The 18,360-nt window shown below is 37.5% G+C and overlaps 1 protein-coding gene across 13 annotated transcripts in view; it reads left to right on the top strand.

Moving 5' to 3' along the window:
- The window catches only part of mef2aa (myocyte enhancer factor 2aa), a 71,491-nt gene that overhangs the window by 36,070 nt on the left and 17,061 nt on the right, over positions 1–18,360 (top strand). For 5 of the 13 annotated variants that reach the window (XM_055040656.1, XM_055040648.1, XM_055040629.1 and 2 more), the window contains exons 4-6: positions 15,753–15,884; positions 15,954–16,088; positions 17,933–18,155. In XM_055040656.1, the coding sequence (XP_054896631.1) occupies positions 15,753–15,884; positions 15,954–16,088; positions 17,933–18,155 (490 nt within the window). The remainder of the gene's footprint in view (positions 1–15,752; positions 15,885–15,953; positions 16,089–17,932; positions 18,156–18,360) is intronic. The other 8 variants (XM_055040714.1, XM_055040696.1, XM_055040682.1 and 5 more) reach the window with 2 other exon arrangements.

Here is an 18,360-nt window from a genome sequence, read left to right as displayed (position 1 = left end):
TAAGATTGTATTGGCTGCTTCTACTTTAGTGGCCTCAAACTCCAGTCCTAAAGGGCCAGTGCACGGCAACTTTTAGATATATCTGCTCTGCTGAAGAAATGTCTGGCTCCAAAATTAGCTCATTAGCAGAGCTCTGTAGAACCTTATTGCATGTTAGTGAAGCAGTTTTATTGTTTAATTCAAAGGTGTAGGACAAGAGACATCTAAAATATTCAGCACTTTGGCCCTTGAGGACTGCAGTTTGAAACAAGTGTTCTGCATAACTAAACCGAAAAAAATACATTCATAAAGGAGAATTACATCAGTCTGTTTAAATGTTGTCCTTACACTCTCAGCTGGAACCACTTTGAAATAACAATTGACAATGGTGTGCCAGCTTCAGGTGGCGTTTTGTCAGTATATTGCAGTTACTGTCTAAATCTAGTTAACCCTCTATCTGAGCTGCACACTGAGACTTTCCTGTTTCAATTCAGCTTGTTATAGAATGTACATTACTGTCAGGAAAAATATTTTGGAGAGACTGTAGTAATGGACTGGGAGAAATGCCTTATCTTACATGAAAAAAATATCTACTTTAATATGCACCAAATCTCTACACATGCTCATCTGCTGTATCCTTTTGTGAAGCACATGGCGGAGCTGGAATGTACATGGGGGATGATTTTGCACCAGTGACCCCGAGTTGATTCGTCATTCATTACTGCTGGCTGCTCTCGAGGAAGTGGCCCCTATCTATAAAAAGGAGAGAACAAGCTGCTGTTGTCTCAGCTCACTCAGCAAACATCTTTGCAAATATGGACAACTAACCTCTGCCTGCTACGTCTGTGGTAAATGTTCAGAATTGAAGAAGTCCAAGAAGTGTAGTTGACAACATTGGCATACATATCTTTCCATTTTTTTGTCAGCGACAATCTGTTTAGCTCAGTTGCTCACCAATTGCTCATTTTCTCACATCTTTCCAAAATTAGTGCGTCTTCAGAATGGTAAACATCTCTGTACACTTCTCTGAAGAGCTGGCACACGTGTAGTGATGGGAAGAGTCCATCGCTCCCTCATTTATCTGGTGAAATGGGCCTCACATGGGGACACTTACAGTGGACACTTATCTAAATTCTTAAATTGGGTTAAACCAATCCGATCCACGCCTGCAAGCATGTGCTCATTTGTCCAGTTTGGGAGGCAACAGCTATTCCCTCTCACATTTTTCTTTTCCTTTTCTTTTCGCCAGTAAGCTCTTTTCCGTGCGAGAAACCAAATCAAAGGTCACATTCCTGCTCAGTAGTACCATCTGTAGATAAAGGCTGAGCTGTGCAGTGTGGGAGAACAGTGTCCATGTTTTCCACAGATGGATGAATGCCTTGGCCACAGTTTGATAACCCAGTGGAGGGCTGTGGACTTTGTCTCAAACTTGGCTCGCAGTCCAAAGCAGAGCAGTAGGTTCATATTATTTTCCTAAATGTGTGGTTAACCTTACCAACACTACAGGAAATAAATCAAACTATTTCTTTACATTTCTGTTCGAAGCTGGATCTGTTTTAACAGTCAAAACAGCAGTACAGACCATAATAAAAAATCTAAATATTTTTCCACCTTTCATGAGGCAACTGAGAGTTGAAATCTGCAAATTTCAACTCTCAGTTGAAATCTGCATACCAACTATTGAAATAGAAATTTCAATAGTTGGTATGTATTCTTGGCTACAGATCTAATGATTTATTGTGTATTTCACTAACCTGAACAAGATTTAGCTTTACTAGAATGATTTGGAGGACATGTACCAATCTGCATCCTATAGCTATAAATAAAGTTTGCAGAGAGGACATAGTGGATCAACAGATCTCACTGTAAAAATGTATTAGTCAAGAGAAGGGTGCAAAAGTTTCACCGCATTTAACGAAGCAGAATGAAAAGATTTGTCTACAATAGGATAAAATTAGGACAACAGACATTGTACCAGGGAGACTCCCGAAGGCCCACAACAACATTAATGGAGCTGCAGAAATTTCTGTCAGCTATTAGTTCTGTTCAATACCTGATAAAAATGTTTTGTATTTTCTGTATGCCTGGGTTACACATTTTTCCAGGCATGCTTGAATCTTCGAAAGTTTGTGGAAAAATGTGCTATCTCCTGATGAAATGCATTTAAGGACTGCAGTGAAACATGGTGGTAGTGACATAGTAGTCTGGGACTGCTTCTTCATGCATTGAAATCCTCCTCCTTGTCAAGGTAGATTAAATTACCAACATTTTTCATTATGTATGAAAATTATCTTTTAAATTAAAAGATAATCTTAGCTTTTCAGGGCAAAATCTTTGGGGTCATTTATAACAAAATTTTTCAAATACAATGTTTCATTATTAAATGAAAGGCTTAATAATGTGCATGTTTATAAAACTAGGTTATTGTTGTTACTGTTGTTGTTTTCTCCAAGTATTCCCATTATTTGTTTATTTTTTAAAAGTGAACTGAACAGGATATAATATTAAATATGATTTATTAAAATTTATCTTTAGGATGTCACAAAAACCCACCATTTTAACAGGCTTTGTGTGGAATTTTAAAGCCACTGCATCACATTTGAGCAAATTTTATATGAAAGGTTTTACATTTGTTTCTATTGTATTACTTTTATTGAATTCTCTGTATTTCACAAATGAAAATGCTGCTGTTGGCCATTAGATTAATCTAATAATATTTAGCCTTCCTTGCCTCTCTTCTCACAACTAATGACATTTTGCTTGAGCTGCACTAAATCCTCACACTGTTCTCCTGCATATGGAAAGAAGGATGTCTGAAAAAAAGATGGTAACTTCATAAGCACCATTTGGCATCTCTCCGCCCTCTCTTTGAGCAATTTGGTACAATTAAGGTACATTGTACCGGTTAGGATTAATCAGGTTTGCATGCACACGGGATGAACATTAAGGCAACACTTAATTAAAATTGCATGAAATCAAGGTTGTGAATAGACTTTAACCCAATTTCAGTGAAATACCAATGGCTTTTTCAAACAACCAGACTGCGATAGATGCAGAGAATTGACATTTCACTGGTCTCTTTTGTGTTTTTACCCTGATGATTTGTGAGAGTAAACATCCCTGAGGTCATTCATAGGGAGATTCGGCCATTGTTGATATGACTGAGAAGAGCAGAGAATTGTCTGTGCTCTTATGACAGGCTTACTTCCGGTCTCACAAGACCAGCACGGTGAGAGGAAATGAGCATAAAATTATCAGGTGATTTCCATCAGGTTTTTATATTATTGTCAGCGTCAACTTTTGTTAGGAAAAGATCTGCATTAATAACTTATGCAAATGCAGACTGTTGTTGAATGTCATCTGAGTCAAACTGTTTTCCATCATCTGCGTGATATTTGTCAGATGATGTGGGTAACAATCAATGCCTTAAATGAGACATGCAGCTCAAAGAAAAAGTAAACATTAATATCAGGGATGGGAGGAATCTGTTTGAAATCTTAGGGCTCAATAGGCACCATGAGTTTCAGACAGGAGACATTTATGTTCGTCAATCAAAGACTGAGCTGTGATTAAGGCTCATTTCTCTCTTAATGAATGCAAATTGGCACATCTGCTATGGTGGTCTAGCTGTCCAGACTCTTCAATTAGTGTGATTGATCAATTATCCTCATGCCAGTGGCTCACTAGAAGTGGAGGCTGGGGAATGGGTGAGGTGTGGGGGCTGGGAAAAGAGATGAGAGAGCATACGGAAAGAAAAACTCCAAAACATGCGCTTCATTAATCTGATTTCTATCTCTGTTGAATAGACAAATATGGATCCCAATAGAATTCAGAAAAGCTCTATGCTTTTATACTTATTTTTTATCTTAAATTCTTCTCACATTGTTTTTATGAGCTGATCTAAAATCAGAGGGCTCCAACTGCTGCTGAGCAATTATGACATTACCTAATACGTCTTGTGTTTTGGCATCCCCCGTCTTGTTTGCACAAACAAATACACTGTTTGCTTTTTAATTTATTCCCTCCTGTCATCAGCAGAATTTCTGATCAAATATGTAGTAGAGAAAAAGAGCTCCAGCCTTGCAAATATTTAATAGATCAGCACTCAGTCAACTCTGAAGTCTGTCTGATGTAGTTTATTTGTGCTGTTGAACAGTGAGTAAAAATCCTTGCATATTATATAGCACACTGATGAGATCACTCCAACTAGATGGAGCAGATTATATCTTGACAACATTTTTGAGAATTTAAATATGCCATTGTTATACAAACTGGGCCACACAAAGGAAATGAAAATATGATCTCTTCAAAGTAGCATTTACGCAAAAATAGTTAAGAAAAAGTTAAAAAGCACTTATTTAACACAGAATGACATAACCCCACTGTTCATAAAGCAATATAGGATGTTGCTTATTATTTATAATAATGTGATCTGTAACTTGTTTTTATTTAGATTTGCATTCATCACAATGATAGAATGTGTCTAAATTCAGTTACAGTTTAAATACTTTAATTTACAGGATATCAAGTCTTTCTGGTGTTTTGCTCTTGTAATTCCATCTATTCCTTCTTCTTTTGGATTGTCCAGACTCAATTTATTTACAATATTCTAAAGTATAAAGCCCACATTACCTACAACTATTATGGCAGGCCAAAACTTCAACTCTCCAATTCTTTACAGATATTTATTAAAATTGTCCATAATTTTCTGATAGGTTTCTATAGGCTGTGAACAACAAAGCCCAGTCTTCATTTAAAAGTAGAAATAAACTTGTGAGTGTACTTTATTTTTGATGAATTAGAGCAGTAGGTTAAATGGACATAATGTCAGGTCTCTTTAAAACTTCCACCTTCACAGGATTTACTCTTCTTCCCTCATTCACCTGAGTGTAAAGTCACCATCGCTGTCTATGTTTCACAGTAGAGCTCTAAGCAGCAGAGATGAGATTTCCACTTTAAAACTAAATCAAATGTCACCACTGTTGACATAGATTTATTAGGTTGATGTTGATTTTCTGAGGCTTTCAATATATATGAAAATGTCTAGCTACCCGTTTTTAATATTACTGAAAATATATGTGTACTTTTGGCTTCTCTGACTTATTGAACTTATATTAAATTTATTTTTATATACAATCACATTCTTCCACAAGTTACTGGCTTTATATAAAGTTTGATTGTAAACAATGCAATTCAGATATATAAATATACTTTAAAATCTGATATATCTATATGGTATATGTATTGTTAACCTAGATAAAATTCATATTAAATAGATAATATGTATAGAAACTTTTATTTTACTGGTCAAAAACTCTGGCTTAATCTTATGTTAAGCCAGCATTATGTTAGCTACACGATTTAAACAATTTGGACAGTGTCTGAAATGTTAGGTAAAAGTAACACCTAATAGTTGATGTCAAGTGATTTAGTTAGTCTCTTGACTGTTAGCTGACAAAGTGTCCTGCAGACATCCAGTCCTCTATTGGTCTTATAGTTCACAGTTACACAGTCCAGACAGTAGACTAGGATTAAAAGGTACATGCAGTACAAAAGTAAAGAAAAACACTAACACCACAAAGTTCAAATAGTAGTGCAAAACTAAAACATAAAAAGTTGGAAATTAAATTTAAGCATTGCAATTTGTGACATGCTTAATCATTAAAAAGTTTTATTTAACCCATGTCATCATAATACGTTTTAACGAGCTAATTTTGAGTGTTTTACAAGCAGTTGTTAACAAACGTAGCTACTTTGTTAATGGTATTTTATTAATCGGTGTCACAGACAAATGAACAAACCCACAATACACAACAAGCATTTCAAACTTTTGTTTGGTGGAGAGGGACCTGAAGAGGATTATGGTCCCCATTTTAAAGCTTATGTTTTAGTTACAGTTATGTTATGCATGTTAGCTGTCCTAACATGCATGAACAAAGTCTAAAACATAACAAGTTGAAAAGGCCAACCAGACCATACCAAAAACTGAGCGCATTCATCTATAAGTAAGCCCAACAATAACTGCGAGACATGATTTATGTCATTTCCTTTTGCAAGTTATAGACAATAAGATATTAAAAAAGACATTGCAGTTTGAGAAGACTTTTGTACAGCTATGGTTAACATGTGCTTTTTGGAGGTTAAAACAGCTGCTTTACTTTCAGTGCTTTCCGCTTGTGTCTGGGGTTACGCATCTGAAACGATACAGTTGATGAACAAACAAAAGACTCAAGTGCAGTTTTAATTATTGTTTCATTTTAAATTGACAACACAGTATGGATTCTATCACTATGTACTCTAAAGTCAGTCAATGTTTCATCTGTACTTCTTTGCTTTAAAAAGTGTTTCAAAAGAGTTTGTTGGATCCATTCCTCCAGATCCTTTGAACTAGAATCATATTTTCTGCTGTGCTTAAGCTGTTTTTTTTGTTGTTGTTTTTTTTTTCTTGAGATAATTCGTTATTAATGCAGCAACATACAACTGTTAATGTTTCTGTGATCCTTTTACCACGTCTTCCTCTGGGCTGAGTGTTGTAAAAATGAGACACTTCCTATTTAATGTGTGACCTCAGTGTTCAGTGTACCTGAGACAAGACATTTTACCCATGGGTCAGTGTTTCAGTTCAGGTCAGCTCTGGAGTTAGGTTATGTTGCAAGTTAAAACAAATACTTTCAGTTCAAACAGCAGTGGTGTGTATTTTTGGAATTTTGTACTAGACAGTCTAAAAATAGACCACAAACATTGTAGGCAAATAGAATCAGGAGCTTTTCTTGACAGCCTGTCTACTAGTTACATATAATATGTGGTGATGTTAGTTTGCATGGAGAAACACCAAAAGTTGTACACAGTTGTTTCAATGCTACATTCACTTCTCTCTGCTCAACCTACAACCTTACATCTTCAAGCTGATATCTTTTTTGAAGTTGTCTGCTGAGAGTTTTTAGAAAAATCTTCTCCAAAACGGGCAGAGCTAATTGTTCCATTGATAGCAACACACTGGGTTTCAAAGTGCCTCTTTTAATAGGACGAGGACTCGTTTTCCTCTGAGTGTTTAGAGGAAAAAAAGGGTCACCCAGCTTCCATGTGAGCGTAATGAAACCTTTGGTTGAAATTTTGTTTAGTTAAATCATATTACTGCATACTGCTGTAAAATTTGTTATCTAATATAATGAGCTTAAGTTGATTTTGTTTCATTTTTCTAGTTTACTGAAGAGTAAATCTGCTTTTCTGTTTTTCCTGTCCCCTTTAACTTGTTGAATGGCTAAACTCTATTACCAGGCCTGCTTTGTGTGCAGTTTGAAACCCATCATGTGCTGCATCTCATTGTTTTATTATGTTCCCGCTGTCTGTGTGTGTTTGTGTCTGCGCGCGTGTGTGTGTGAATGCTGCTTGTTACCAGGTTACTGCTAAGAGATTTTTGCTTGGCACATGTCATGCTTCATTGACGTCAGAGCCTTTTTTTTCCTACCCTCTCAGCTACATCGCGTATGTCTCATTTCAGACTGAGGGTCTTTCAAAGAGCTTACAATGAAAAGAGACTCAACAGTACAGGCCATGAACAATGAACGTTGTTTTAAGCCATTTGTTTTCCAGAACTGAAATTACTTGTATGATTGTTTTCTTACATAACAACAGTCAATCTTGAAATATAGATCTAAAACACAAGCAAAAAATATATTGTGTTCTTAAAACCTCTTCACCATCAAGCCAACGTGTTCTTGATGACAGAATGGTGAAGCATGAAAATGTTTTGAAGATGGGGATGAAAAATGATCTAAAACCAAAACTTTATTTTGTTTCTGAAAGATACATAAGTAGTTTACCGAGTAAATATTCTACGCTCTCTCTGGAGTAAACATAAAGACCTTTTCAGTGATGCTAGCCATGCTTGTAGCACTAATCATGCTAGCTGCTGCTGTAAGAGCTAAACACGACTTATAATAATAATTCCATAAGAATTTTGTCTTATTTTTAACACAATAGTGAAACCCTTTGTAAAACCAGCACAATGTATTCTTTGATTCTAATGTGATTATGATTAATTAATATCTGCAAACACCAGAAAAGCTGAACTAAATATTTCAAGTGCTGTTTTCTATTATTGTCTGAGAGAAATTGTAATAATTAATCTGAATTCAAAGTTTTGCAGTGTGTCCAATTGCATTTAACAATAATTTATTTTAATTCCGTGTTCATCTGTGGCATGAACCACATGAAATAGGTCACCGGCCTAATGCAGTTTGATCTATTTGCAACCAAAAGAGATGCAAGTTAGACTAACAAATATTTGAACCACAAACCATGAGTCCTCTGTCTATGCTCAGTGACCTTGCTGTGTGGCTGAATCAAGTTCTTTCTTTTGTGCACAACAGCGTATGTGAGTTAGCTCGAACAGCAGTCAGATTGCCCTTGTGCCCCCCTCCTCCTACCGTTCAAGCTGCGTGGCCAGCCCCTCCTGCCCGAAGGCGATGATGGAGCAAAGCCTGGTGGGATAGGGGTGTTCAGGTTGGGGGGTTTTGTTGGAACCATGCCATCCTCTCCTGGCTGCATGGCCTGACTGGGGGCAAAGAGGGTGGCTGCTGTGTCTCAGATTGATGAGGACAGGTCTGTGGTCAGGGTATAGAGTGTTGCAGAACAGACGTCCTGCTGGCACATCCTGCCCTCTCTGCTGCGCACTCCCCTTACCCCGGCCCTCCGCACTCGTCTTATCGGAACTCCTAATTGTCCTTATGAATATTTTAGAGGCCAGCAGGAATGAGAGTCCAGGGTTGGAGGGTATGGTTTCAATGGCCCTGACAGCCAATGATCCATTCAATGACCAGAGAGTAAGAAAGATGGGAAAGAAGAGAGTGAAGAGTTCCAACAAGCTGTACATCAACATGATATCAGTTTTAGATGTATTCACTTTTCATTTTGAGCAGTTTGGATTTTATGTGTTTTCATTTTTACTACTTGCTTTTTCTTTGTTTTAAGTTTATAATTTAATTTGATATTTTCCTCTCCTTGGTCTACCAGCTAAGGCTCTTTTGACTACTTCACTCATGCAAAAAAGTTGTCACATATTTTGTGAAATCACAACATACGTGTGATATAAGACTCCATTTAAAAGTGACATTTCTTGATGCACATAATCTTTAGCAACTAATAAAAATAAACAAAATATTCCATCCATGCATAAAACATTTGTAGTTGAACCAAACAGAATTTTGTGGGCAAGTTCTGATCTCAAGTTTTTGTTAGCCTGAGATCTGAACTTGACCTTTGGACATTTCCATGGGCTGCCAATGTTTTCCAAGTCCAGCACATTATATTACAAATTAAGGTTGAAAGCTCAAAAGAATGATAGACCAACTTTGCTGTGCTCCAGTCAGACTTCCTTTTGTCTAAAGAAAGTATTGCTCTTTAACAGCCTGAATTATTCTCACACATATCTTAGAAATTCTTACATCCCTAGCTCTATTCTCAAATACCTCACTAAAACTGAAACTGGATAACTTTAAGTTTTCCTCCCTCACTAACACCTTCCTTACCAAAAAGTGTTGTTACTATAGCAGTCTAATACCTGACTGACATGGTATCGTATGTCAGTCAGGGTCGATCAGCCTGAAAATTGCGTGATTCTAATCACGACTTGAACTTTTAGCGCATCTGTAAAAACATCGCTAAAATGAAAAATTATTTCATACATAATGTTAATATGTTCTTAAGTCAGCCAGATGATGCATTAACCTTTGCTTGGCACTATTTTTTTCATTTATTGATTTTTGCCATTTTAAGTAGTACATAATTTTTTAAAAATGGAAGTAATATGTTCTTTCCATCTTTTCTCTGCTTTCTTGAAATCATCTTGCCTTTATAATCACTGAACTTTTAACCAAGTTACGGCAAATTTTACTGAGAGCTTGGAGAGAACAGCATCAACATGTAAAGCAGACAGTCAAGTTAAGGGCCTCCCTCCACCCCCTCTTCCTCCTTCTTCTCTTCACGCTGCTTCCTGTCCTCTGAGTAACTAGACAATGGAGTGTGCTAAAGGAAGGATATGAAGCCAGCCTCATATCCTGGTATCAGTCCGCTCTGTAATGTGGAATGGTCATGAGATTAAACAAGATATGTCTGGGAATTACAGCAGTCTCCTTGTCTTATTGGCCGCTGCTCTCATCCACAGCATGTAGTGGGGAATGGAGGGAGAAAGTAGGACTTCTTCATTACAGCAACCTAGTGCTGGACCATGCCGTACTGTGCATAGAAACCAAACCAAAGAGGCTTTTATTCCCCTTAAGTGGGGACTGCATCACCGCAGGGGAAAGAGAACATGATGGTGGTGAAAGTCTCTTAAGATATTATGTAAGAGAAGAAATATTTCTCAGCAGATAAAAGCTTTCCTATCAGCCACCTCCCCGTGATGATTTCCCAGTGCGTTCACACTCAAAGAAGCCCTTTGATAAGCACATTATATGGAACAGCCCGGACACAATAGTGATGTCATAAGGATTAACACGCTACCTTGCATGGTGTGGACGCAGGCATAAGGGGTAATTCATGGCTCTGCAGAGCAAAGAGGGAAGGGGAAAACGAGGCGGGGCCTGGCTGCTGCACAACTGGTTAAAATATAGCTTGTGTACTGAAGAGAAGGCAGGAACCAACAGTGCATGAATTAAATATTCATTATGTGCACCACTTTATTACTACAGGTTGCTTTGAAAAGAAGTGGGTTTGTATCTGAACTGTGGCGTACCAGTCATAGGTCAGTGTAAGTGCAGTGCCCCGCAAAACTTATAACAAAGCTGCAATCTGTTATTGGGATTTTGTGGAACAGTTGACACACAAAGTAGAACATAGTTGTGAACTGAAAAGAATGGCAACATGTATTATTTTACAAAATTAAATGTAGCCATCTAGTTTTATTCAGATCTAGATTTCAATCAAGATTTTTTTCAATATCGGGACCAATACAGATATTGATGTCAGATTAATTATTGTCTTGTAAACCTCTTTCAGACAGGATTTTCCTGTATTTAGCTGCTTTCCTTCATCAATTAACTCTTGCCAGAAACAGCCTTTGTGTCCTTTCAGAATAAAAGCATGATTCTGCGACCACCATGTTTCACCTTGGGGTCAATGTATTCAGGGTAATGTGCTGTATTAGATTTTCACCATGCAAAATTTTTTCCATGTAGGCAAAGAAATTTAGCTTTGATTTAATGTCACCAGGTCACCTTCTTTTGTTTTCCATTTATGGGGAATGTCTACCTCTACTCCTTCTGGTGTCCTTCTTGTCACGCTTCCAAATTAAGCAAATTTGTGAAGTATGAGGTAAAATGTGACTAATTGTAGAGAAAAAAAAAGATTCCAAAATCATGTGCTGTGACCTGAGATTACATATATGGACTGTCTGAATTGCTCATTTTACTGTTTAAAGGTAATAGTCTATCTTAAAATTAAATCAAAGTGGCATCCAAGGTTACCAAACGCTGCTCTAAAGCCTTCTGTCCTGAGTCCAAACTGAAAACCTAAGGAGGCAATTACTGTGCCGAATGTTTCCCATGGCAACAGCAAGGTTAATAACCAGGGCTCAGACCGAGATGAGAGAAAGATGTTTTCTTTTGGATGAGAGAACTTCAAGGCCTTGTGCGATGGAAAATATTTTTTAAGGAAGACTGAAGTATGAGTATAAGCAAACTGATGGACCTGCACTGATGCACTAATAGACAGAAGCATGAAGTGTAGCTTTTATTTATTAATGGAAAAAAAACAAATTTCGTAGCCCGTTTACGCTGCTCTGAGAAAATACCAGCTGTCCTTGTTCTAACCCATCTTTGTGAGTCTTTTAGGGCCTTATGAACAGACGACCCGTGTTTTCTTGTATTTGTGTCTCTTCCTTATTACACATGCATATTTTTCCTGGACATGGTGCTTAAAAATCCTTGTCAGAGCTCTATTCATGTATAGCTGAACATACTTTAGAAAGTGCAATTCCCCACAGTGACATTCAACATGTAAAAGCTATTTGAAAGCTGGTTTCATAATGTGAAAACAAGGGAACGGAGATCTGGAGCAGCAAACAGCTCTGATGTGTGAGAACAGCCCTGCTCTGTGTTAGGCTGGGCTTTAGGGCTGCCCCCTGCTTTGGTCATGTCTCTGCAGGGTTGCCAGTGATTGGCCAAGCATGTGGAGCGAGGTCTTGACAGGTGTTTGGAAGATGTACACCTGCTTGGCCATGTGCTTACTCAGTGATCCGTTTACTAGAAGCTGTGGAAAATGTCAGGCTGGGTGAGAAGGAGCGGCATGCATTTCAAGGATATCAAATCATTAGTTGATTTTGTTGAACACATAAAGTTCTGATTAAGCAATGAGAAGATTGTAGTGAAAAGTTGCAGTTGTGTCCCAAAACATGACAGCATATGTGGAACGTCCTTATATAAAAAGAAAGCTGTACATGTTGAAGCTGGAGAAATTGCAGGTCTAAAGAAAATATTTCAATCAGCTGACTAATGTGACTGTATTTTTGGGAAACAGGACTTGACAAGAGAGATGGATCTTTAGTTGATCATCTACTGTTGATATTCTTAAACTTATTTTCAAAGGTACATAAATTGAAATCTATTAGCTTGAAGGCTCAGATCCACTCCAGATGAGTAAGTCCTCTTTTAGAAATGTTTCAACTGATTTAATTTTGTAGCAGTAGAGTAGTGCTACTCAAGATAACTAAAAAGACACAGGATTGGTTCTTTCCCTCCAAGATTGGTTCAGGCATTATTATAATTCAGGCATTATTCATGTCTGAATAATGCCTGAATATTTTTTGGGTCTGTGTTACATGTTTTAAAGGCAACAAAGATCAAAGTAGAAACTTGATAAAGGTTGGAGAAATATTTCACAAGTTCTTTTTGAAAGATTAGCTCATATTTTAGATCATTATATGCAATATTAAAAGAAATAAGAATGGAGCGAAAACTGTTCAGAACAACCTTATGAACAGATTTACCCTTGACTGCTATGGTTTGGTAGGGACTCACTCAAACTACTGCTAACAACACCTCCCCAAATGGCTTTTGCCGATGGGTGTGGTGTGCTGAAGCCTGGCCAGACTTGTTGTGAAAGCAGAGCAGATCTGCCCATCTCGACCAATGTGACCAACATATTCGCATAATGAGCAGGTTGAAACCTAAATTTGCAGGTTGAGACCAGAAATTTGACTCACTGGTGGTGAAAGTGCATAGTTTGACTTCAGTAAACACAGGCCTTTCAGGACCCTAACTAAAGAGGGCCGTTTTAGTAAACAGGAAATGAACCAGCAAGGCGTTTTCTTAGAATGAGAAGAATGCCTCTGCTCTGTACCACACCAAACAGTAATGCATCTGTGGTACAGCAATGGTCATTCATTATCCAGAGGGCTTCTCTCTCTTGCGGTCCTCTGGGCATTGTGGACACTTATGTGGGTGTATTTTTTTTTCTCTGAACTTCCTTATTTTCTATCACAGCTGTCAAACAGCAGCATATTTTCCATGCGCAGTATGCATATTAACATTGTTTATTGTGCCCCGAAAATACACAGCTCTCAAAAAACCCTCATGCACCAGAATGAATGGAGGTGAAGGGAGCATTCTGAGACTTTGGCACCTTCCAGCCATAAAGAGTCGGGGAATTATGCAGGAGTTTAACAGAGCCAAGGAACAGGTTTTAGGAAATGCAGCTCATGCTGAGGTTGTGGTGAGCAGAGCTGGGTTAGCCGCATTGTCTGCTCAAACCTAAAACCTACATCGCTTGTCACAGGATGCAGCAGCTGTAGAGGCACTCCCCCCAACCCCCTTCAACTTCCACACATATCATACACATGTGCACCACATATACAGTTTCTGTTTCACACACATACACTCACGCACACATGCACACGTTTTCAACGTCGCTGGGTGATGAGGACCAGAAACAGAGAGTGAGGTCTCATTAGAGCTTGTAGGTTTTCCCTTTCTTGGCTTGCGCTCCGACCCCCGCATCCAGAGGAGTTGGTGACCTTCCTGTAGAGATGTGGCCTCCAAGACAGCATGCAGACAGGGCAGAGCCCTGCCGTGGACCTGTAGCCGCCTGATAGAAGAGTCTTGAGAGCGGCACATAAATCATGTTTTTGATGTACACTTCCTTGATATCACAAGCTGTCATATGCTGTCAGTGAGTCTTGTTAACACTGCTATTCAGAGCTGTAATGAGGAGCAGAGACGAGTCTGTACGAAGGGGAGGATGGGAACATAACATTAGGGATATTTGTTGACTTGTTCCACATGTTTCTCACTCGCCAGAAGCCTCTTTGTGATGTTACCACATTGTGCACTCAACAAACTCTTTAAATTTGATGTTAACTCTGTAAATCGGTTCTTAGCTAAATCTGTTGAAAAAATACAATAATTGAATTTTTCATAAGATTAACGTTCATAATATGCAAGTTATACACAGTTCAGATCAGAGTGACCCAATTGTAGCTGAGATTCTTGTACGTTATACACAATAAGTCAGCTACAATGGGCTGATTGTAGCTGACATAAATGCAAATTCTTAACGTTTTGCAAAAGTACTGCTATGACTTGAACTAATTTAAGTTTTGACAACTTTTAACCACGAGCTTTAGTGCAATACAATGCGTTTTACTGTGACAAACCAAAACAAAATACCGTGGTGCATAATTATGAAGTGAAATAAAAAGTACATATGCAGATTCTGCTAAATGCACTAATTTTGAACCAACTGCCTTCAGAGTTTTCTTTAACACTCAAGTCATCATTTAAAAATGGAAAGATTAGCATTAGTAATCATTAAATCTAACTTTTTGGGCATCCTGAATACTGAGGGGATGCAATTTATTTCAGTATAAACAAGGCAATGGGTGGTAGTTAAAGAAAAAACAGACAAGGGCGTTCAGGACGATCCTGGAAGAAAATCTGCAGCTGTACAATTGGATGCATTAGATCAAAGTATTTTAGAAGGCTATTACATAACTTACAGATTTCAGAATAGCTCCACATTTCACCTGAATTAGATTGAGTCAGATGTCTTTGCAAAAGTATGGACAACACATTTTCTCTTTAATTGTCTAAAACAAAAGTAAAATGCATTGAGGTTTGTGTTTTTAGTCTTTAAGTGGTGTCATTATTTAATTATGGACTTGTGAAAGACTCTAAGTAAAGGTATAAAACATTTGTCAAAAAATACAGCATTGTGGCCTTTGTTCTTCTGCAACTAAAAAGCTTTGGACCAGAACATTGAGGCTGAAGCATTGGACAGCCCAGAAGTGCCAGCTGTGGTTTTAGAAGTGAGAATTGTTAACTTCAACTTGCATTGAGCGAAAAACCAAAAAGAATTTTAAAAAAAATCATATTTGTGTGCAACCTTTCGACTTTTAAAAGCATTGTTCACTCAGACTTTGGGTCAGATGTCTTAAGCACCTCAGACAACATTCTTCGCTTCTCATGTGATTTAAAATTTAAGTCTGCGTCTTAGTGCACTCCCAACTTGGCTCAATAATGCTGTTAAAGAAGGCCTCTGTGGGAGTCACACCATCTGTCGCCCATCTTGTGCTTCATTATTCCTTCTGTATGTTTCTGCCTACAGAATTTATTTCCACTCAGATTAGACGCCTCTGTAACGATATTGAGGCATAAGAAGCCCCATATTTTTTTTATTTTTTATGCACAGCACTGTAACTGAAAAATAATAGAAGAAAAAAAATCACAGCATAAGCATCTTGCATACCATGTCTGTTCAACTGTGCAATTTCATTTCAGAAATTGAGAAACAAAGGCCAAAATGACTGTGCTAGTCCCGATGCTGATGACTGTTTCGGGCACAGCCCCCTCATGGATGACCATTTCGGCAAACTAAGCGAAGACAGTGATTTAATGTACAAGCGCTGTGGTGTAAGTACTTCTTTTTGTCTCCTGCTATTTTGTGTTGATTTTTTGTCTTTATGTTGATGTTCACCACAGGCGCTAAACAAGAAAGAACACAGAGGTTGTGATAGCCCGGACCCCGATGCCTCATATGTCCTCACTCCTCACACAGAAGAAAAGTATAAAAAAATTAATGAGGAGTTTGATAATATGATGAGAAATCATAAAATCGTAAGTACTGTAAATGCAACGTTCTTGCTTGGCTTTGTGGCACAAAAGGATTTTTTTCCTTTTTATTTATTTAACTTTTTGTTGCTCTCTAGTTAACTTGTGTCAGAACTACACTTCCTTAAAACTAATACCCTTTTATGGGGTTGCATTTTTTTCCTTCAGTTGATTTATTTTACAGCTGATGTTTTGGCACACCCTTACCAGATTGCATTTCATTAGCAGATGAAATGTTGCATGTTTCTGCTAAAAAGATTACAGCCTATTATCAAGGGGATGGTTCCTATAAATTTGAGAGAGCACTAACTATTTTAACACATAACAACGTGCTATAAATACTTAAATAATTAATATGTATTCCAAGTACTCCTGTTATAATATCAATGGCATGCTAGTTAAAAATACAAATCAAGATTGCAAAATAACATTAAGCAGTAAAATTCTTGAAAGAGGCAGGGTTTTATAAAAAAAAAATACATAAATATTTGGACTGAGCAAGAACATATTCCTTTTTACTAAACGACCATTTATTTTATTTTATTTAAAAATTCTTACTTTGCTATTAACAAACTAATGTCAGCACCCACCCGGCTCACTGGATGATACTGTGATGAAATGCACCTGTTTTTTTCCGCTCAAGGCTTTGCAAAGTCAGCACTTCGGAAGACGATGCAAATGAATTGAGATTCTTGTACGTTATAGTCTCCTCTGCAGTTGGTTTCTGTTGTGGCGAAAATAAAACATTCTGAAGAAAGATGTTTTTTATTTTTATTTTAAAAGGTAAGGTAACTTCAGAAGTGCTGATTGCTGCAATGCCACGGTCGTTACAGAATGCATGACTTTGGTTTTGTATTTTCTCTTTTGTTTGTGTTGTGTGTTTTTTGTGTGTGTGTATGTCATGGTCCTATGAGAGTTCATCTGTATTTAAAAGATCATGATTTTTATGTATTTATTTAGGCACAAGTATAAAAATGAGAAAATCAGGAAAATGTTATTTTATTTTAATAATGTAGTATTTATATATATTTTAAAGATTAATTTAGACACAGAGTAATATATTGCACCTACTTATTTCCAGGTATTTTGATGATTAATGCTTGATTCTAATGAAAAGTGAGGAATTTAGAATATGACACATATCCAATAATAAATATGTTATTTTATTCTGTTATCGATTACACATGTACTGTTTCGACAGTTGTCCAGTTAACATTTATTGACACAAAAGGTTATTGCTAAAAATGTTGAATGATCTGCTTTTGTATAGTGCTTTATTAAGTCAGAAGAGTCCAAAGCACTTTACACGACAATCAGTCATTCACCATTCATACATACACTGATGGTGGTTCCAGCGAAGTATGGAATGCATGTGGTGCATTACATGGACATACACTTATAATAGGTTAACATTTCAGCATCTTTCTTGTCACTAGCCATTTTATAATTGTCAAAGAAACTTATTTTTTAGTTTCTTTAGCTGTTAATCAAAACTAACAAATACACATTTGAAATATATTACTTGAGTAATACATCTTTAAAAGTTTGATGTTTTCTAGTAAATATTTGAAGCAAATTAACTTTTGAAAGATAAATCCAGTTTGTTGAGCTTCTTCTTTCTACCTAATTATTGATTAGCAGAGGATTGTAAACATTTTAATGGAGCACATTTACATTAGTCATTTTTGGGAAGTTCACTGATCTTTGTAAATTTATTAGGTTTTTAATTCCCCTTCTTTGCAGGAGCTGTCTGTTGATGTTGCTATGAGAACTGACAGTCAACCTCCCATCAGAACTTGGATTTGGTATGTGCTGTGTGTAAATATTTATCTGTGTGTCTCCTGCTCCAGCCCACGGCGTTGCCTCAGCAGAACTTCTCCATGCATGTGGCGGTGCCCGTGTCCAATCCTAATGCCATGTACCAGGCGGGAGGGAATCTGGGCAGCCAGGCCCTGGCAGCAGCAACAGCTTCGCTGAATGAGAGCGGGATGCTGTCCCCTCCGCAGGCCTCCCTGCACAGGAATGTCGTCTCCGGTGGAGGATCTCAGAGGCCCACCAGTGCAGGAAGTGCAGGTTAGTGAACATATTTCTTCAGTGGTGAATCAAGTTCCGATAGATGTTTTCAGTTTTTAATTTTCACTTCAACTACTCACTCTGGTTGTGGCAGTGATAAAATTCTTTCTTAATTTAGAAGCATAAATACTGAAAGCCTGGGAAAAAGTGAATGTGATTATCTGCAGTACTACTAATTTCTTAATTCCCAGACTGTGTCATGAAT

This window comes from Poeciliopsis prolifica, unplaced genomic scaffold (assembly GCF_027474105.1).
Source record: "Poeciliopsis prolifica strain line A6 unplaced genomic scaffold, Auburn_PproV2 SCAFFOLD001, whole genome shotgun sequence".
Lineage (NCBI taxonomy): Eukaryota > Metazoa > Chordata > Actinopteri > Cyprinodontiformes > Poeciliidae > Poeciliopsis > Poeciliopsis prolifica.
This window is presented reverse-complemented; position numbering and strand designations above follow the sequence as displayed.